This window comes from Lontra canadensis, unplaced genomic scaffold, assembly GCF_010015895.1.
Source record: "Lontra canadensis isolate GAN:19392208 unplaced genomic scaffold, GSC_riverotter_1.0 scaffold13, whole genome shotgun sequence".
NCBI classification, from domain to species: Eukaryota; Metazoa; Chordata; class Mammalia; order Carnivora; family Mustelidae; genus Lontra; species Lontra canadensis.
The window spans coordinates 21231550-21253816 of NW_022631007.1; the positions used below are offsets into that span (position 1 = coordinate 21231550).

Genomic DNA, 22267 nt, shown 5'->3' on the forward strand with positions numbered 1-22267 from the left:
ATACAAGCACGAGTTGAAACAAAATACAGCTCATTTGCTTGGGGCTGTTTTTTCTGTTACTTCTGAAAGAAAAGAGATAAACTAAATAAAAACTTACTATTTCTTCTGGGCTAAATTTCAAATAAAGCAAGTCAACAAATTCATAGAATCTTATGGTTAAAAGGACCCTGAATCATCTACTCTAATTTTCTAGCTCAGGAAATTGGGGTATTGAATATATGAATTATACAAGGTCACACAACAAAGTGGAAGTAAATCTGGGACTAAAACCCAACTCTCCCATACCATTTCTATAATTTTCTTCATATTATATTTCCCCCATACTTAGGTATGCATTGTTAATGCTTCTTTATCTTTTAAAATTTAAGTCATAGTTAGCTGACATGGAGTGCAATATATAGGTTTCTGGAGTAGAAGTCAGTGATTCATCACTAATGTAAAAGACCCAGTGCTCATCACATCAAGCGCCCTCTTTACTACCCACCACCCATCTAGCCCATCCCTCATACCTCCCAGTTTATGTTTCCTGGGACAACATTCCTGATTGCTAGTACTACGAAGTATAAAAGTCAAGAATCTATACAACTCAAAAGCAATTCAAAAGTTGAGAACTCTACCTTCCTTTTGCCATCAAACTTTTTACTAAAACAGTGTTTTCCAAACTTTCCTGATCCGAAAAAAACCCAAAAGTCCTTATTAAAACAGATTTACAGGTTCTACCAAAGACTTTCTGAATCCAGAAAAGTGACTCTGATCAGTATTTGTTAGAATTTATTTAAACTAAATAAACTAAATTTCTCCCACCCATTATTTCCCATCTATGGCAATCACCATATACACACACACACACACACACGTGTGTGTGTGTGTGTGTGTGTATTAGGTTCCAAATATAAGAAAGGTCATATATTTATCTTTCTCTGACTTATTTCACTTTGCATAATGCCCTTGAGGTCCATTCAAGTTGTGCAAATGGCAAGATTTTGTTCCTTCTGATATATGTGGCTGCCACCTACAGGACATCTCTTGGTCACTCGGCTGTGAAGGTCAGGAGAGCTTGTGTTCCTGGTGCCATGAGACTGTTATAACAAAGGTCACCCAGAAAGGAGCTCATAGTCTTGTCTGGGAGTCTGATTTTTGCAACTCCAGCCAGAAGACACTTCTATGTCATCTAGCTCTAGTGGCTGGTAGGGCTTACTCTTGTGGGTCCCACAGGACTGTAACCAATAGGGAAAGAGTTCTTAAGTAGCTACTATCCCCAGGGCATAGCAAGAGACAACAGACCCAGGAGCTCAGTCTTTCTGTAAAGGAGACTTGTTAGCTCATCATCATAACTGCAGCTTGAGGGGCAGGCTTTTGATTAAAAATGCATCTTGGGCTGACTAAAATACTTTTGAGAGAACTTAGAGGTCATTTATTATCTTCATCCTTACCCTCTACTATGCCTTTGAGTGCCAGTATCTCCTGGAGGGAAGCTTTTTACACACCTGGTGCCTGATTTTTGCAGCTGCCAACCTGGGGATACCCCTTGAGTACCTGGCACTGATAGCCTGGAAGGCTCATATTTCTGGATCCCACAGGACTATAGCAATTAGAAAGACAGTTCTTGGTAGGTAACCACCCCAAGGTCTTTCTGTGAAGGACACCTCTTTGCTTGTCCTGGAATTTTGGCCTGAGTTATAGGCTTTAGGTATGACACATATTTAGTGCCCTATAGAACTGCTAACAAGGAACAAAGATGTAGATGCTATCTACAAAGGTAGATGCTCTACCTTTGCCTTGCTCCAGCTTGCTGGTTTCGTAGGGTTTATGCTTGTAGTCCCTTAGGATTGTATGTATTTGCATACATTTAAAAGCTGATGCCTGAGGGTTTGGCTTCCAGCCCGCCTAAATCTAGGTGCTGAGATCCTCCCCTCTGGGACACTGCACAGTCTTGGCACATCTTCAACTACCCGGAACTATTAAAAATATAATAGGATACTTACACAAGCATAAAGTTTCAAGAGACAACTAAGAATTGAGACAGGGTTGAACAACAAGTTTCACCTCCTACGTGAGGCCTTCCTTCAAGACTGGGAAAGGTGGTTGTTTCACTTATTGTATATAAATTAACACAGACAGTCAAGAAAAATGAAGGAAGAGGAATATGTTCCCAATGAAAGAACGAGATAAAACTCAGAAAAAACCTTAATAAAATGGAGCTCATTTACTTGATAAAGAGTTTAACTTAACACTCATAAAGATGCTCACCAAACTGCAAATAAGAATGAACACAGTGAGAATGCCAACAAAAAGATGGAAAATAAAAGAAAGTATCAAATAGAAGTTACAGAGCTGAAGAATACAATAACTGAACTGAAAAATACATTCGAGGGTTTCAACAGCAGACTAGATAAAGCAGAAGAAAGGATCAGTCAACCTGAAGACAAGACAGTGGAGCTCACCTAACCAGAGCAGCAAAAAGAGAAAAGAATAAAAAAGAAGTGAAGATAGCCTTAGGGACTTGTGGGACAGCATCAGATACACTAACATTTGAATCACAGGGCTTCCAAAAGGAAAAGAGAGAAAGGAATAGAAATCTTACTTGAGAAAATAATGGCTGAAATATTAATTTCCCTAACCTGGGGAAGAAAACAGACATCCAGATCCAGGAAACCCAGAGAATTCCAAATTAGAGGAACCCAGAGAAACCCAAAACAAGACACATGATAATTAAAATGTCAGAAGTTAAAGACAAGAAGAAATTATTAAAAGCAGCAAGAAAAAACCTGTTATATACATTAACCCCCCCATAAGAGTATCAGCAGATTTTTCAGCAGAAACTGCACACCAGAGGGAGTGGCAAAATATATTCCAAGTGCTAAAAGAAAAAAAACTTCTGACCAAGGCTACTCTACTTGGCAAACTTCTCTTTCAGAAGTGAAGGAGAGATAGAGTTTTTTAGATAAGCAAAAGCTAAAGGAGTTCATCATCATTAAAGAAGCCTTATAAGAGAAGTTAAAAAGATTTTTTTAAGCTGAAAAGAAAGGGTTCTAATTAGCGATAATAAATCTCACTGGAAAGGTGTATATATATGGTAAAGGTAGTGAATTAATCACTGGCATGAAGGTTAAAAGACACTGTAAAAATGTAAAATGATTACATTTAGGTAGGAAATACATAAGATAAAAACATGTAAAATGCGACATTAAAAACATAAAACATGGCAGAGGGAGTAATGTTGAGCTTTACAATAGTATCAAACTTAGGCTGTTATCAACTTAAAACAGACTATTATAAATACCAGTTGTTACAAGTTGCTTCATGGTAACCATAAAGCAAAAACTGACAGAAATATACAAAAGATGAAAAGAAAGAAATATAAGCATATCATTAAAAGGAATCATCAAACCACAAAGAGAGCAAAAGAAGAAAGGAAGAGAGAGGGACTACAAAAACAGCCAGAGAACAATTAATAAAAAGACAGTAAACATGTACATATTAATAATTAATCTATATGTAAATGGACTAAATTCTCCCATCATAAGACACAGAGTGGCCAAATGGATTAAAACCAAACCTACTGAGACACCTAGGTGGCACAGTTGGCTAATTGTCTGACTCTTGGTTTCAGCTCAGGTCATGATCTTGGGGTTGTGATATCAAGCCCTGTCAGGCTTCATCCTTAGCATGGAGTCTGCTTGAGATTCTCCCTTCTCCCCCTGCCCCTCCCACTCATGCCTGTGCTCTTTCTCTCTCTAAAATAGATGACTAAATCTTAAAAGAACATAAAATAAAAAATAAGACCTATCTATATACTGCTTATAAGAAACTCCTGTTATATGTAAGGACACACAGAGACTGAAAATGAAGGCATAGAAAAAGATGCTCCATGCAAATGGAAACCAAAATAAAGGTGAAGTAGCTATATTTGTATGAGACTAAACAGACTTTAAAGACTAATCAGAAACAAAAATGGGTATTACATAATGATAAAGGGGCCAATCTAACAAAACTATAACAAGATAAACAAGATATAATATTTGTAAATATGCACCCAACAGAGGAGCACCTAGATATATAAAGCAATTATCAGCAGACCTAAACAGAGAAATAGCAATACAATAATAGTTGGGGGGCGCCTGGGTGGCTCAGTGGGTTAAGCCTCTGCCTTCAGCTCGGGTCATGATCTCAGGGTCCTGGGATCGAGGCCCGCGTCGGGCTCTCTGCTCAGCGGGGAGCCTGCTTTCTCCTCTTTCTCTATGCCTGCCTCTCTGCATACTTGTGATCTCTCTCTCTCTGTTTCAAATAAATAAATAAAATCTTTAAAAAAAAAAAAAATAGTTGGGGACTTTAATACCCCACTTCCATCAATGCATAGATTATCCAGACAGAAAATCAATATGGAAACACTGGCCTTAAATGATAGAGTAGACCAGATATTTACAGAACATTCTATCTAAAAGCAACAGAATACATATTCTTTCCAAGTGCATAGAACAATTTCTTAAATAGATTGCATGTTAGGCCACAAAACTAGCCTCAATAAATTTTAAAAGATTAAAATCATATCATGCATCTTTTCAAACCACAATGGGACAAAACTAGAAGTTAATTACATGAAGAAAGTTGGGAAATTCACAAATAGGTAGAGATTAAGTAGCATGATACTGAACAACAATGGGCCAAAAAAGAAATCAAGAGAAATTTTAAAAATCTTGAGACAAATGAAAATGTAACATTCCAAAAATTATGGGATACAGTTCTAAGGGGAAAGTTCATAACAATGCTTACCTCAAGAAACAAAAAAATGTCACAAATAAACAACCTAACTTTACATTTCAAGGAACTTGAAAAAGAAAGGACAAATGAAGCCCAAAGTTAGTAGAAAGAAGAAAATAAAATCAGGGAAGAAAAAAATAAAATACAAACAAAAAATGTAATAGGAAAGGTCAATGAAAGAGCTGGTTCTTTGAAAAGATAAAATTAACAAACCTTTAGCTAGACTCACCAAGAAAAAGAGAGAACTCAAAATCAGAATAAAATGGATGACTGGCCCTCTGTGGCTTAGTCATGAAAGAATTACAGATAGCACCTTGTTGTACCCCTTACTCAGTGCTTTCTAGGTGAGATGATATTAAGGAGTACTGATTATTTTCTTTGCTGGTTTATTGTACTGTGATACAGAATGCAAGTTGTACAGTGAAATAAGTTATTAAAGCATGTATAAATATTGATATATGTCTTTTCTCCTAGATGGAGAATTTTGAATAAAATATCTTCAAAATTAAAAAGAAATCAGAAAAGACATGTTATAACTGATACCACAGAAATACAAAGTATCAAAGAGATTACTATAAACAATTATGTGCTAAATAAATTGGACAATCAAGAAGAAATGGATAAATTCCTGGAACTATACAACATGCCAATGCTGAATCATGATGAAAGAGAAAATCGGAACAGACCAATTACTAGTAAGGAGATAGAATCAATAATTAAAAATCTCCCAACAGGGGCTCCTGGGTGGCTCAGTGGGTTAAAGCCTCTGCCTTTGGCTCAGGTCATGACCCCAGGGACCTGGGATCGAGCCCCACATCAGGCTCTCCGCTCCTTGGGGAGCCTGCTTTCTCCTCTCTCTCTGCCTGCCTCTCTGCCTACTGTGATCTCTGTCTGTCAAATAAATAAAATCTTAAAAAAAAAAAAAAATCTCCCAACAAATAAAAGTCCAAGATCAGAAGACCTCACTGGTGAGTTCCACCAAACATTCAAAGAATGAATACCAATCTTTCTCAAAATCTTTAAAAAAAAAAAAAATAGAAGTGGATCAATATTTTATGAAGCTCACGTCATTCTTCCAGTGAGGCAAGTGTGGGAAAAAATGAATTACTGAATAGCTATTCTTTTCCCTCAGTGTACATGCATAAGACATACAGAATCCCAATAGGAACTGGGAAAAGGAGAAATTAAAAGTTTTAGATAATTCTGAATCCAAACACCCAAAAAAAGGTATTTTGGAGATACCAATAAGCACGTTAAGTTGCCATATGATGTTTTATTATGTGGCACTTGGAGGACAGCTGTGATACTTAAAGCAGTGGTTTCCAACACTGGCTGCATGTTAGAATCATTCTGGAGCAGCTAAAAGCATGCAGATGCCCAGACAGAGAGAATCAGAAGGTCTGGTGTGAGGCTGGGGAGTCGGAGTCTAGTCAGGATAGGTAAGAAATATTTCCCAGGAGATTCTGATACACAACCAGTGTGGAGAAGCAAAACTTTGCTAAGGGAGAACATAAGCATTCCTGGCTAAGAGCTGAAGAAATATAGGTAGGCTTCCAGCAAAGCAAAGGAGCTCAATGTATCATTTGTAAAAGCTAAAGAACTAATCATCCTCTGCCTCTAGCTCACTAGGAGTTTAGGAAGCTGCGCACCCCCCAGTGAGGACACTTGGTTTGCCAGGACGTCTCTAAGTCTAAGGGCATAAGTGATTCCTAATCAGCATCCATTAGAAACACTGAAAATGGGGAATCAATGAAGTGGCCTGACAGCCAGTGTGTGGGTCAGCTTGGTGAAGTCTGATGAGAATGGCCAACTCACCTAAAATAAGAAAGACCATTTACATTTGTGGAATACCCCTACCTTTACAAAGCACATGGAGTCACTAGCAAACATGGACATCTATCATAGCCAAGGCACTACGGGATACACATCTAAACAATGTGGGGTCCACCTCTCAAAAGGAACCAAGAGTGTAGATGAGAGCACGAGATCTATACATAATTAGTTGCAATAAATCAGAAGCCTCGGGGCCAACTGAAAATGAAACAAAGTAGTCTAGAATTTGTTGAGTAGGTCATGGAGCAGGGATCCATTAGAAGACTTTTCCATGGCGTTGCCATGATTAGGGTTTCTGATAGCAGGGATTAGAAAGTTTTGAAATAAATTCAGTTTGGAGACTGCAACAATAGCGTAAGACAGAAGGCCTGTCCAATTTATAAAATCGTGTCAACTCTCAGCAGTTCTAGTCACAGGCAGTCAAATACTGATATCCTCATCTTATCAAAAGGGGACAAAATAAGTAAACGGAGGTAAAATGAGGTCAAGTTTTACTTGCTTACATATGGGAGGCACTCTGTAATTAAAGGCAGAGGGGAGATTTTTTGCTGAGTGTGGTGGCCTGAAAAATAGTCACCAGAGGAACAAGTCACTCATAGTGACAGGTTCAGCATTCTTACCTCGCTCAGATGTGTCTTCAGTTCCTGCACTTTTCTGTATTCCGGAGTGTCAAGCACCACTTTGTACTTGTCTCGCATCTTCCTTGCCTTATCGGTGTACAGGTAGTTAGACTTAAAAACACAACAGAAATACAAGTTAATTGATCATTTAAGGAATTGCATGCCACGGTCACACACTATCTTTCATGCGGCTGGCACGTGCAACTTGAGCAGGGCTTTCATGTACCCTGGAGGTCTTCCCATCCCAACAAAGATGACTGTCATTTCACTGAGTTCATCAGCTTTCACAGAGGCACATAACAGTTTAGGTGAGTCACGAATGGTTCAAATCGGTTAATGGTAAACTTCCTCTTAAAAGTAGCAGAAGGCAAAGATTTTCTGTCCAGCACCTTGCAGCTGGTGACAGGATATATGGAAGCTGTGCGGAGATAGCTATGTGCTGTGAAGGTGTGCACTCACCCAGAGTTTGCGCAGGTGCCGGGAGCGGACCATGTCGGGAGTGTCATACAGGAAGCAGCCCAGTCCCCTGAGGATCTGTAAGTCCTCTTTATATTTAATCTGCGTGGCAGAAACAGAAATACAGCTGGCCATGAGTAACTATAAACCAGGAACAAATAAGACAGAGTAGTGACACTTTTATACTGAAAGTTTTCTTTCTGGTTGAACACACTCACTCTGTATTCTTAGTTTGTGTGCACCCAAATGAATCACAGGTTTTAAAATTTAATATCTAATCTGAGTTGAGGAGAACACTGCTATTTGTTATTATTAAATTGATGGGAGAAAAGCATAGATTGAATGGAATGGTCTTTTAGGAGAAGGAAATGTTTAAGGAGAAAAAAAAAATGGCAGGAGGAAGTTGTTAAAGAGGATGGGAGTAGGGATGAGCAGATGAAAGGTACGAAACAGGACCCAGGACAGAGGCCATGTAGAGTGAGGAGCTGGTAAGGATTCAATGTTGAATGTAGGATGGTGGTTAGCAATGCTTGTAATTCCCAAGTGGTCCTCTTACTACCATGTCCATAGCTGGAGAAATGTGGGGTTCTGCTTCCACACAATTTCACCTCCAAGTTGTAAACTTAGTTTAGAAGTACTCAGTGCAGAAGGATATTCAAAGGCCACTGGCTGGCTCACATGTGGACAGCCTCTTGGTAAGAGACTTTCAGAAAGACCCTTATGAGATGCTTACATCACTGGTGATGTCTCCCACGTAGCGGCAATGGATCACTTGGGGTGTGTATGGCATTGAGATCATGTGGCCTCGCATCTTGAATAAGTCTGATTTGTAGATCAACTAGAAAAATACCCAGAAACACACACATCAGAGACCAAATTGTTGACAGTCCCTGGGTTCCACAGCCTGTCGTCCTCTCTCCTAGGAAAATACCCACCTCACTGACAGCCTCTTGTGTCTTCTTGACTTGGCGGATCTCAGGTGTGTCGGGAGTTGTGTGAATCTTGTCTTTCAGTTTGTGGTACAATTGGCGATACAATCTCTACATTAGAAGAAAAACCATTCCAGGTATTTAGTGTAGGAAGATGAAGGCATCTGTTGACTAATCAACAATCAAATATTCTACATAAAGAGCCATGAGAGGGGCAATTAAGGATAAAGAAAGGGGCTGAGATTAGGAAAAAAGAGAAAATGGTAGTTATTTTATTTAGATGAAGAATTTTGAGTACAAAGTCTTCCACATTCTATCAGACGATTGGATAGGATCAGATATACAAACCAATCATTTATATAGAAAACGAGGGTCATGAGTCAGACTAAAATATAAATTTATTAAAGATTTTAATACAAATGTCAAAAGAGGAATTAATACACATTATAATCTACGAATGAGGTCTCTACGATGGCATTGCCAAATACAGAAAAATGTTGCCAATGGATTCAAGTATCAAAATGGTAGCTAAAAGGACCCTTTTATTCCTTGCTAATGTATAAATGTATAAGAGACAATAAACCCTTAATGCACTTCAAACAAAGCTGTAGTCTTTACTTTTTATTTTTTAAACTTAAATTCAATTAATTGACATACAATGTGTTATTAGTTTCAGAGCTAGAGTTAGTGATTCATCAGTCTTATATAATACTCAGTGTTTGTTACATCATGTACCTCCTTAATGTCCATCACCCAGTTACCCCATCTGCCAACCCCCCTCCTCTCCAGCAACCCTGTTTGCTTCCTATGTTTAAGAGTCTTTTGTGGTTTGTCTCTATGATTTTTTTTAAAGATTTCATTTATTTGACAGAGAGAGACATAGCGAGAGAGGGAACACAAGCAGGCCGCCTGCCGAGCAAGGAGCCCAATGCAGGGTGCCATCCCAGGACCCCGGAATCACGACCCAAGCCAAAGGCAGACGCCTAACAACTGAACCACCCAGACACCCCTCCCTCTATGATTTCATCTTGTTTTATTTTTTCCTCTCTTCCCCTATGATCCTCTGTTTTTTTAAACGCCACATATGAGCGAGTTTCTTAACCCACTAAGCCACCCACGTGCCCCAATGAGTGAGTTTCTTAAATTCCACATATTGTATTTATCTGATTGTCTTATTTAAAAGCCATGGTCTCTGAAACTCAATATTTCCCCCACAGAATCAACATTCACAGTACCTCACTGGTAACATCGTTGACCCTCCGGACATGGACAAATGGAACGTCTTTGGGCCCAAGGGTATATCCGTTTGCCTTGATGTGTTCATAAACTTCTTTGTATTTGAACTGGAAAAGCAAAGTCAGAATAAGTCCACTGATGGGTAAACAGAGAGTTGCTCTACATTTCTCAAATAGAAAGAAGCTGTTGCTTTCATTTGAAAATTACTCTCTAGGATTAAATATAAGGAAAAGTCACTGACGAATTTTAATAGTAATCTGAACCCTGAAAATAATTTTGTTGGCTAATAAAGCCAGGTCTAGAAAGGAATAAAATTCAGTGTTGCCTATATAAATCTGTTTGTAGGCAGGTATGAAAAATATGAGAAAAAAACTATAATTTTAGTCCCAGTACAGTTAGCAAATTAGGAAACGCAAAGAAATGAGACACTACTTTAGAGACTGATGAATGGCATTATAGACTGATTAAAAAAAAATGACATGTGAGATAATTAAATCTGCAACTCTCTGCTTTGGAAATCATAATTTTGGGCCCCTGGCTTTTGGATCCTGCCCGGCCAGCAGCTAAGCAAGAAGTCCATTCTTTTCCAAAGGAATACACAGTGATATTAGATCTTGAAGATAATATGGCCACATATTAGCAGGACGTGTATGAAGCTCTATTTCTGGTATATGGCTTGGAATGGTTCAGGATGCAGCAGTGCTAACATCAACAGAAGTAGAGGCAGGGTAACAGCCATGAACCCTAAGCCAAGGGAAATGACTTATGCAGATACAATCCCACAAAAGTCCTATGCTAATCCACTGGGCTACCCAGGCACTGCCAAATTGTGATTTCACAGCACCCCTAGGAAACACACTGTCTCCCGCTCTCTAGTCCCACCATTATATCATATGGAACCTTCAGGGTATGACCAGGACATTAGAGCAGCTAATAATGAATATTAGTGCCCCCCACTTCAGACCCCATCTTAATGAGGAGACCACTCACATAACTGCTCATGTATCGGGTGTCTTTGGCATGTTTGAAGTGAGGGGTGTCGCCTGGAAGCCTATATCCAGTAGGCAGAGAGCGCCGGCCAGCATCTCGGTACAGACCCTGCCAGAAGGAGGAAGAATGAGTAAATCACATCTACATCAAATAACTGATCTAAGTTAAACAAGTCACATGCAGGTCACGTTAGGTTTTCAGTTAGATACTTCCTGTTCTTATGTTCACTACACTGATTTCAGGAAGAAATTAAGTAAGTTTTTTAAGAGTCAGGCAACGAATAAGTTTACTCTTAACCTGTTTTTGAAAGAGAGAGCAATGAGTGAAGGGGCTCATAGGAAATAATTCTTTTATGTTTTGAATGTATTTATTCCCAGTTAGCTGCATGGTATCTAGCAAGAAAATGGGAAAAGTAGAGAAAACAGGTAGTCAGGGGTGCCTCTGCCATTAACCTCCCCCCTTTGGAGATACCCACGTCATTACCAATCCCTGAGAGAATCATAGTTATAAGGCACATCTTTGGAATACCATCCTCCCCATAAACACAGTGTCTTGATGTCAGGCTAGGAAAAGGTCAGGATACTCTTATCCCTGGCTGAAGGGGGAAAGCAGTTTCTGACTATGACCTTAAATAGTCTGGTTTTTTGGGAGAACTCCAGGAGCAGGAATAGTATTTGAAATATTAAAACCAAATTAAAACCAAATTACTTTTAACATTCAATGTAGGAGACTAACATCAAAGGTTGAGACCAAAGTAGCATGACCAGATGACACAGAATAGGAATATGAAATACGTGAGCGGAATCCAGTTTCCTTCTCTTCCGAATTCCAACAGTAATTTCTAGCCCTCTCTCTCATTATTAGTAGTCTTTTGTGTTTATATGCCTTGTCTTTTTCATCTTGGTTTTTAAGTTTTTTTGAGCCAGAGATAGGGGGTTGCCTTTCTTCATTTTATCTTGTAAACACTGCTCTTAAAAAGCCCATTTCTTGCTTGGTATAAAGATCCTGCCAGCCAAGAGGGAAGACAGACTATGTTTGCTTTTTTCTTTGACTTTTTTAAACTCATGGGAATGGAAGCGCATTTACAATGTTCAAGGTCAGGCTGAGATAATGCCCAGGCCAAAGTGGTTTCCACGGAAGCCAGCGGCCTGGCCCTTGCAGGCTGCCTCTTGGAGTTCTGCTGGGCACTGTGTTAGGTTCACGCTGCTCACCTCACTCTGGAGCTTGTAGGCATGAAGGGCCCGCTCCAGATCCACAGTTTTCGTTGTTGGAGCCACTTTACCCCTGACACTGTGCACATAGTCATGGTGGTAAACAGCCTGTGTGCAGAGAGAAGAGTCGTCAGTCGGTTTTAATCGCAGCAGTGCTGCTGGGAAGAAGCAAAATAATGGGAAACCCAGTCTCTCTTAAAAAAACAAAAAACAAAAAACAATAATAATAATAAGCAGCCTGCTTCCCTCTGGCCAGAGAACTCTGATCTATTATTGGTCTTACCAATGGGACCACAACCAGCGTGTGGACCCCCACACTGAGAGAGATGGGGAAGACACGGCTGAGGAAGGAGAGGAGGAGCAGGTATTTTACCGCTGTAAGTTTCAAAATAAGTAGGCTTGAACATTCTAACTTGCTGGTAGCATTCTCTGTTTACTAATTAACCTGCGGGGTTAGTTTAAAAAAAAAAAAAAAAGAAAAAAAGGCAGCTTTGGGGCCGCTTTGGGCCGGTCCTGCCCGCGTGCCGTCAGACACCACAGTGGGTATGGCGTCCACAGCGCACACAGAAGCACGCGGAGGCGCAGCTGGGCCGGCTCCGCCCACGCCGCGTGGAGGATGCGCAGTAGAGGCCGGAGCCCGCCCCCTCTCTCACTTGGAGCCTGTCCCCTCACTCTACCACAGTCAGCTCTGGTTGCTCAGCAGCCTTCCGCAGCGAGACAGAACTGTTGCTCTTGACACAAGGATACAAAACGCAACTTTAAAGCAAAAAGCTCTCAGACACCAAGTATTCCATACAGTGAGACTGCTGACACCGCCACCCTGGGGACTGATTGAATGCACCAGGCATTTAGCAAACAAGAGCAGAATCTCTAAGGCCCTAACTCTGGTCTCCCAGTTATAAAAGGCCACTTTTTTGCTTTTTTTTTTTTTTTTTTTTGGCCACTGTGGCCGCATCCTTATTACTGTCTGCATGACTTCCCTGGAGGCACTCACATCACTTAGTTGTTTCCCACTTTTGACAGCCTGCACGTAGACTGGAGTATCAGTGACCAGCTTGTAGTCATTCCTCGTTTTCTGTGCATGAGATTTGTACTTGATCTGTGGAGAGGAATAAATTAAGCCTGTGTTAGATGGTTCACTGTATGAGAAACTGCCGCTTTCACAAAGAGTCTTGTTTAACTCATGACATTTACTTTCATTAGCACTTAATCAACCAGGAGGCATTTGAATTTTCTGATAATCTGCATAATTAATGCCTACAGTCATAGGGAGCTTCCAGAGCATTCTAGCAGGTGAGGAACATTTAAGCTTTTTTTTTTTTTTTTTACTGAAATCTTGTACAGTGTTAATTTGCTTAGCAAAGTCTCTCTTTTAAAGATTTTATTTTTTTTTTAATTTGACAGACAGATCACAAGTAGGCAGAGAGGCAGGCAGAGAGAGACAGGAGGAGGAGGCAGGCTCCCTGCTGAGCAGAGAGCCAGATGCGGGACTCGATCCCAGGACCCTGAGCAAAGTCTCTTTTTAAAAAAGATTTTATTTATTTGACAGAGACAGCAAGAGGGAACAGAAGCAGGGGGAGGGGCAGGGGGAGACGCAGGCTTCCTGCAGAGCAGGGAGCCTGATTCAGGGCTTGATCCCAGGACCCTGGGATCATGATCTGAGCCAAAGGCAGATGCTGAACAACTGAGCCACCCAGGCACCCCAAATTCTCTCTTTATAAATAGATCCTGTCTATAAGCATCACAAACATCTCACAAATGGAATTTTCCTAAAATGAGAGTTATGAGTTCAATATATCTGAAATAATCCAAATGTAGACAGAAGAGCCAGGGGTCCCTTCTCTATGAGAGGACAATAGGATAGCTTAACTGCTTTGTTTAATAGGAAAGCTACATGCATTACTGAGAAATGGCTGTTCTCTGCTCCTTGGCATCTTTCTCCAGCTCGGCCACCCTCAACACCACTTAAGACATAACTGGTCTTTGACAAGGTCCGTAACTCTCCCTTTGACTAGACTATGTAGAAAAAGGAAATATATTAAAAAAGGAAAAGAAAACCTAAAAAACCAGGCAAACTCACATCGTTCCGTAGGTCATAAGCATGTTTGGCGTGAAGAATTTCAGGAGTGTCCCAGACATAGCAACCAATGCCTTTTAGCCAGTTGAGGTCATCCTTGTACACAATCTAAAGGATTGTAGCAGACAGATGGAATCAGGAAAAAAAAAAAAAAAAGTGACAGTAACTTAAACACCAAAAATATGGACACCCTCTGGATCCAGGATGACTTTATGGAATGAACATCAAGAGGCATCATGTGATGAGGCTGAGGATGCCAGGGAAACAGTGGCCCACAGAGCCCTGCTTTGAGGGACAGACCCATGGGTGCAGAGGAAAGCAATCCAGAAGGCTGAGGTGAAGACGCAAGTGAGTCTGCTTCCCTTCAGGATGGCTGTGCGAGGCCAGGGAGGGGGACCTTCATGAGCAATAGGCTTACATCGCTGATCTGATCCGTGACTTTCCTGACGTGGCTGTTGACTTGCAAGTCAGGGTGGCAAATCCACTCGTGGAGATGGAGGCGGTAGTCAATTTCACTGACTTTCTTCTGTGAATCCTTAGCAGTAACCATCTCAACCATGTCAGGCACAGTGTGGATTTTCATCTTGTTCTTTTCATAAACTGATCTGTAGAGGCGCTGTGAAGATAAAATAACATGCCAATTACACAGGGAATTGTGCAAGGTATCATGGCAATAAACGCCTTTCTTATGCCCTGGAGAAGTCAGGGTAAATGACTTAACAGCCATCAGGTGTTACCTGGAATTTTCTGACACTTTCTACAGATTCATGGGGGTGGGGTAAGCAGCATGTGCTGAAATGACACTTGCTTCTTCACATATGCACAGTCAGGGCCATGGGCATGACTAGGCAATGTTCTGATTTATGACAGATGGCTATACTACCCGGCCTTGACTTGAAGCAAGGCCTTCGGGATTACTTACATCAATGTTAAATTTGCCGACTCTCAGACAGCGTGCTGTATTTGGGTCATCCTCAACACTTTTTGGTAAAGTATAAAGAGCTTTGAACTTCTCATATTCTTCTCGATATTTGATCTACAGAGAAAAAGTACAAAGGAAGGAAAAAGTTTTTTTAGTTACCATTTTAAAAATGTCTATACCCATACTTGTACTACTATTGCTGCTACACCTAACTCATTTTACAGATTATGTAATTTTTAAATAATCTCTTTCATGATAATGATTCTGCTTTTCTTAACCATGAATAAAAGATGAAAAATGTGATCAAGAATTTGTTTTTAGTGACTGACAAGCCTGATGCTTAAGAGACACAGTCCTTGAATTTCAGATTTTATAAGGTTTTCCAAAAATACATTGTAACCAATGTCTATAGGGAAACTAACTTTTGCTTCTTAAGCCATATTGCCTATGAATTAATGCTCCAGGATTTCATGAATTAGGAGAAAAGCCTCTTAAAAAGACTAAAATCCAAACTCCTAGCACATGACAAAAGAACAATCCTCATTACTCAGAGGCCCACATTTTAGTTAAGGAAAAAAAAAGGAAGATGGGAGTATATGTGTCAGAATTACAGTGAAGCTCTTTGCTAACTAGAAACCAACCAAAATTCCCAACAGAATTTCCTAGAATATTAGTTCACGTGCTCCTTACATCTAAACCATTCCTCAATTATAAAGAAGATAGTATTCAAAGACACTTTTTAAAAGAAAAAAAAAAAAAACAACACTGTTGAAATTCTTTTAAAGAATTATGCCCCATCCTGTTTCAAAAACAAGTTGCTGAAAATACTGCTTCTATAGTTTTTTTCATGACTAAAGGAGAAAATCTCTGATGAGCTTTCTGAATTCTATATACAAAACTTTTTTCCAAGTGAAATTTGTTCCTTTGGGCTAGTCTGTTTGCAGTCCTCCAAACAGACTTGGGTCTGGGCAAAATCACATATATTAGTTTTTCCTCCAGGTAGAAATTAAATTAATTCCATATATTTTTAACAAAAATTAAATTAATTCCATATATTGTCTAACAAAGTCTTTTCCTAAATATGCATCTCTAGGCCCATTAGGAGGTAGCGAAATCAAGTTATTGAATCACTAGCATTTAAATGAATAGAACAGAATTGAAATGATAGGCTGTATTGCCATTAGGTAGCAGTACATAGTCTTCTGTAAAACACTGTCAGAAGGAATTCACGTAAACTTCAGCTGTCTGTGAACTCGCAACATAAAACAAATTTCTCACTGTGGGTCTTGGTAGAAAAAGAGATCTACAGTGCTATTGTGAATTAATTCACAATTAAGAGGTAAAAGTCTCTAAAAGGGATTATCTTTCTGAAAGGGAACTGTATTAGGACGGCAATGAAAGTTATAGGGAATTTTACAATTAAAGGCTTTACTTAATATTTTAGGCCTAAAGGGTTAAAGTTCCTATAACTTAATATTGTATCTAAATACCTCATGTAATTTAAGATTTTCTTTTATAATATATATAAACATATAATATATATAACACGTGAATTAGCCAGAAAGATACTAGGAGCAGAGAACTGGGGAAGGCAGAGGGTGGGGAGGAGGTTATCACCTTTGCACTTGACTTACATTGCTGGCCAGGTGCTTCTGGTTCTTGGCATGTGTCAGGGACATGGTGCTGGTAGGCAAGATGTAGCTGGTGGCTTTCACTCTATCCCAAGCCTCCTTGTACAGGTTCTGTAGGGGTTAAAAATTATCTTGTGAATACAGAAAAATGCATTCTGGTTGGCTCGTGAGGGTATCTTTCCTGTAACTGCCTTTTTCAGACACTCCTTAACACCCCATGATCTTCATACTCAGTAGGATCCAAGTACCCCTCAGTGAAAAACAGGTTTAATGCCATGACCGTAATTTCACACTCCGTTATTTTGTTCTCTACCATAGTACTTATCACAGTTTGGCAGTTATCATGGGGTGATAAAGAACTTTTCTATATCTTGACCACTGGGGTGACTACATGACTATGTATTTGTAAAGCCATAGTACCATATACCACAGAGAGTGACTTTTACTGTACATAAATTAAAACAAAGTTTTTGATTCATTTCCCATAAGTCTAGGAAATTCTGAAGGATGAAAACCACTAACTTAAGATCTATTTATCCTTTCCTAGTTTTTTGTCGCTAGTGGGAGCTCAAAAAATATTTTCACTCCTAGGTATTTATTTACTCAAGAGAAATGAAAATTTACATATACACAAAAACCTATACTCAAATGTATATAGCAGCTCTATTCATAATTGTCAAAAAATAGAAACAACTCAGATGTCCTTTGACTGTGAATGGATCAACGATTGTGGTACATTCATGCAGTGGAATATTATTCTGCAATAAGAACAATAAACTACTGGTTTATACGGCAATGTGTGTAGTGCATACATGCATTTTGCTAAGAGAGCCAGACCTGATAGCTCTATCCTTCCTAATTTCATTTACATGACATTCTGGAAAAGGTTTTTAAAAGTTGTGTTTGTTTGTTTGTTGTTTTAACTGGTGCATACAATATCTCTATGGATGTCTAGGGAGAGAACGAAGCAAGAGGCAAATTTTGAGGTGATAGAGAGGTTTTCAGTATCTTCATTGTGATGGTGAATACACGACTCTTTGCATTTGTTAAAAGCCAGAGGCACCTTGGTGGCTCAGTTGTTAAGCATCTGCCTTTGCCTCAGGTCATGATTCCAGGGTTATAATCCCAGGGTCATGGGATGGAGGCCGCACTGGAGGGCTCCCTGCTTGGTGGGAAGACTACTCCCTCCCCCACTTCCCCTGCTTGGGTTCTCCCTCTCTCTCTCTCTCTCTCCCCCCCACTGTGTTTCTCTCTGTCAAATAAATAAATAAAATCTTAAAAAAAAAAAAAGCCATAGTACTTTGCATGCCTGGATGGCTTAGTGGGTTCAGCATCTGCCTTCAGCTCAGTTCCTGATGAGCCCTGAGGAGGAGGGTGGGGTCCCTGCTCAGCTGGAAGTCTACTTCTTCCTCTTCCTTTGCCCCTCCTCCCACAGATGCTGTCTCATTCTCTCTCTCTCTCTCTCTCATATAAAATCTTTTTTAAAAATATTTACTTATTTGACAGAGAGAGCACAAGCAGGGGGAGCGGCAGGTTGAGGGGGAAGCAGACTCCCCACTGAGCAGGGAGCCTGCGCTTAACCTAAGGAGCCACACAGATGCCTCTAAATAAAATCTAAAAAAAAAAAAAAAAAAGCCATAGGGGCTTTTCTTAGTTTTGATCATTGCATTACAGAGAATTCTAGTAGAGAATTGCTGGAATTCTCTACTATTTTTGCAACTTTTCTGTAAATCTAAAATGATTTCAAAATGAAGTTTGAAAAATGTTTGTAGAATTAACCAATTGAGAGGAGGAAAAAAAAGATTGTCTTTGTAGGCTTAAGCCAATGGCCCCTGGCAAAGGCAGGGAAGGACGAGCTCAGGGTCAGTGTAGCATAGCTTCAACCCTACCCGTCTGCAGTAAGGAACAGCAACTGAATTTGTTCCACTGCTCGAGATGGTGCAATACTCCACTTGGGCTGGCTGAATTGGGAGTAGGACTACTGGTGGGATAAAGGAGGAATCTGAAGGTCCCTGAAAAAACTGGAAAAACCTTTGCAGTTAAGGGGCCTATCCCAACTATTCCCTTATCGTCTCTGAAGGAGAATAAAGACGAAGATGAAAAAAGGAACTCACGCTGCTATAAAGACTCTTCAGGTTCTTGGTTCTGTCGTAATCCACTGTTTCTAGAATGGTCGTGTATTTGTCCTTAATCTGATGGTAATTTTCTTTATATTTCACCTACGCACACAAAAGATGGGTTATTCTTTCCTGCTCTTCGCAAGTGCGTAGAGCTAACAAGGGCTCATCCTGGAAGAACAGTATGAGGAAGACGCACCTCACTGGCGTTGATGCCACTTTGAAGAGCAGTCACGTAAAGTGGGGTGTCCGTGACCAGGTTGTAGTTTTGCAGATTTTCTTTCCCTGCTGCCGTGTATTGCAGCTGTAAAGAAAAACAAGTCACCAGAAATGGTAAAATACAGGCCTGCCGCCAGCCTGGGCGGTTTGTGCCAACTTGGATGGGCCTTTATTTACTTCTGGGTTCCTGCTTTAATAGTAACAGAGAGGCCGTCATTCTATATTCCTGCCGACTCTGGATGATTGTCAAAATGAATACTTTGTCTCGACCAACAGTGGGGGCTGGCTCTTTGTCAGGTCCTCTTCTTCATTTTGTTGTCTTTTCCATGCACACACCCATCCCTGACTGCGGTCCCTCAGGTTCAGTGTTCCGCTAACCTGTCCTGTCAGAGCCCAACCACATGCCGGGAAATTTTCCAAATACCTAGTTTTTACTTCAGAACTTATCTACCTGAGGTCCAAGCGTGTGCATTTGCATTTTACTCCTTGCAAGTTAACCTTATCAACTTCAGCATAGCTGCTTGAGAGTGGTTCACTATGAAAACACCTCTCAGGAAACTTTCTGTTAGAGACATCAAATGCTTCAACCCCAGGATAGACTAAAACTCAGAGGGTCCAACGCCAGAGCAGGTCACCAGGAGAGGTTTTATTGGGCAGGGGGCCTTCGGTCACCTTGGATCCTGCAGCTTTTCCTGCCTGGCACAGGACTGGCCTGGCTGTCACCCCACAGAGAGCACCATGGATTCCACGGATCCACAGTCCTTCCAGAAAGAGCTCACCTGACTCTGGAGGTCATATGCTTTCTTAGCATGGAGGATCTGAGGTGTATCCCAAACGTAGCATCCAATGCCTTTCAGCCAATTCAAGTCATCCTTATACACATTCTGCAAGGAAGAAGGAATGATAAAAGGTGACAGGGACTCACTGAATTTATAACTGGGCATTTTGATAATTTTCTATCAGCTGTTGGCTGTGCTCAGTACTTAGTGGTCATAGGGTGGGCCTCTCAACAGCTGGAGGTCTGTAATGCCCTGACCTAAAGAAGCTTAGGAGGGGAGGAATAGCTAAGTGTAAGGCCTGTGTGAAAACAAGCTAAATATTTAACATAGGGGTCACTGGTGTAAGGTCTTCTTACACCAAAAAGTGGCTACTCATGTCACTGTTCTAAAAAAGCAGCAAAATTTATGAATACAGGGACGAATGGAGCATGGAGGGCACAGTTGAATGAAGCCTGTAACTAAGTCAAGCTGCAGAAAGGACATCATACATCACTCAAGATTTCCTGAGCATTGCGGGCCCGTATAACATTGGGTTCTTCCGGGAGAGACGTCCACTGATGGAAGAAGTGTTGGTATTCCAGGTCACTGAGGATGTACTGGCAGTGTTTAGCCAGTACATGATTCATCATATCAATGGGGATGTGAACATTGGCTTTGGTGTCCTCGTAATCTCTTCTGTAGTTCAACTAAAGATTCATAGTTTTTAAAGACAAAAAGAAGGGATTAAAATGTTAATTATACAGATTGATCTCTTTTTGAGTCTTAGCTCTAGTATAGATCAGTACCTTTAGAATAAACAAAGATACTTGAATATGTTCTTCTTTTTCAATGTCCCATCCTTTCATAACACAGGGGTAAATAGTTACCTCATTGCTTTCTCCTTTTTCCAAACATAGATACCTTACTGTGGGTTAGTAGAGGAGGAAGGGGAAGGGAGGAAGCCCAGGGCTAGCAAAGGTACACAAGGCTAACTTGCAGGCGTGGGGATAAATCTCAAGAAGGAGTAATGCCTCTCTCAGCTAAAGAACATGTTACAAACATGCAGACTAACAGTATACGTAAGGGACAAATCCTCTATGAAAGTGAGCTTTGCTTACCACACTCCTCATCTTTTGGAAATCCAGACAGTGAACCACACCAGGGAACTCACTGATTTCTTTTCCAGCCAGGTAGTGGCCCTTCTGCTTCTCATAGGTCTCTTTGTATTTAAGCTGTGAAGTAGGTACAGCATTGAAAATCACTGGGATTTTCTAACCAGCTCCCCAATGAAGACTCTTACACCCATGAGAGGAGAAAGTGCTACTGACCTCACTGTTCACATAGTCAGCATGCTTGGCTCCAACAATAGGAATGTAACGTTCATCCAAGGTATATCCGTAGGCCTTGGTTCCTTCCCATGCCCCTTTATACAGTATCTGGAATAAAGAAATATGTTGTCAACAAAAGTTTGTGGTCAACTTCCTTCAGATATTGCTAAAAAGAAAATGGTAAAACCACAACAAAATACTTATGTTGAAAGGCAAAGCTTATACCTTTATTAGAGCCATTATTGTGCCTACCTACTAAGATGGCAGAATTTTTTGGTTTACTGCAAATTAAATCTACAGACACTGAGGCATTTTATAACCAAGACTAATGATATTTATAGTTCTAATAAACGTGAAAATAAATGTTCACATAGGGAATCACCAAAGATTGTTTTCCATTGGGCATACACATATACACATGCTATATACACACGCATCATCCTTTGACTTAGATAAATTAAAATTTGTAGGGGAAGTCTTCCATTTGTTGGTTGGAGATATTTATACATGACTGCCAAAGAAAGACCAGCCTTTCCTCTTTTCCCTGTTGGCAGGTGCTCAGTACTACCTGCGCCTAGAGCTGCTATAGCTCCTGATACATTATTATCTATTTACTTGAATGTCTCTCCCTCTCATTTACATGGGCTCCTGACAGGATTGTCTTATTAAGCTTTAGCACCTTGGTGCTTCCTACACTGCCTGGCACATCACAGGAGCTCAAAAAAATACCAGCTGAATAAATGCTATTTCTAATACACAAGACAAGTTTATTTCTAAAAACAAGACTAAATATAATAATCTTATAAATTCAGTTGTTCACAAAATCAGCCAAAGATATGAATACTGACAAGAGCTTAAAATTAAGAACTGAGTTGTAAATCACATAAAATAAAACTTACAGTACTATAGAGCTTTCCCATGTCTTTGGAGTGGGTGATATACGGCGTATCTGGAGAAAATGTATACTTGCCCTTTATTCTTTTATTAAATGTTTCTTTATATTTTATCTAAGGAGAGAAAATAAGACAAAACCAAACAAAACCTCTGGTTAATATAAATGCATATTTAAAGTTTCATAGTTTCTACCTAGCAAGATAATAATCAGTCTACATTTAGAGATTAAAAACTAAGGAACTGGTTGGATTTCAGTTCATTTTACCTAATAATTTGGACAAGAAT

General features: G+C 40.0%; 1 protein-coding gene across 32 annotated transcripts in view; it reads right to left on the minus strand.

Annotated features, from left to right (window-relative positions):
- Positions 1 to 22267, minus strand: part of NEB (nebulin) — a 202116-nt gene that overhangs the window by 50676 nt on the left and 129173 nt on the right. For all 32 annotated transcript variants that reach the window (XM_032857789.1, XM_032857787.1, XM_032857780.1 and 29 more), the window contains 19 exons: positions 21988 to 22095; positions 21089 to 21196; positions 20879 to 20992; positions 20270 to 20467; positions 19782 to 19886; positions 18983 to 19087; positions 18781 to 18885; positions 16670 to 16777; positions 15036 to 15149; positions 14532 to 14729; positions 14117 to 14221; positions 13031 to 13135; positions 12037 to 12144; positions 10826 to 10933; positions 9835 to 9942; positions 8606 to 8710; positions 8404 to 8508; positions 7674 to 7772; positions 7215 to 7325 (listed from right to left, as the gene is read on the minus strand). In XM_032857789.1, coding sequence (XP_032713680.1) covers positions 7215 to 7325; positions 7674 to 7772; positions 8404 to 8508; positions 8606 to 8710; positions 9835 to 9942; positions 10826 to 10933; positions 12037 to 12144; positions 13031 to 13135; positions 14117 to 14221; positions 14532 to 14729; positions 15036 to 15149; positions 16670 to 16777; positions 18781 to 18885; positions 18983 to 19087; positions 19782 to 19886; positions 20270 to 20467; positions 20879 to 20992; positions 21089 to 21196; positions 21988 to 22095 — 2217 coding nt within the window. The remainder of the gene's footprint in view (positions 1 to 7214; positions 7326 to 7673; positions 7773 to 8403; positions 8509 to 8605; positions 8711 to 9834; positions 9943 to 10825; positions 10934 to 12036; positions 12145 to 13030; positions 13136 to 14116; positions 14222 to 14531; positions 14730 to 15035; positions 15150 to 16669; positions 16778 to 18780; positions 18886 to 18982; positions 19088 to 19781; positions 19887 to 20269; positions 20468 to 20878; positions 20993 to 21088; positions 21197 to 21987; positions 22096 to 22267) is intronic.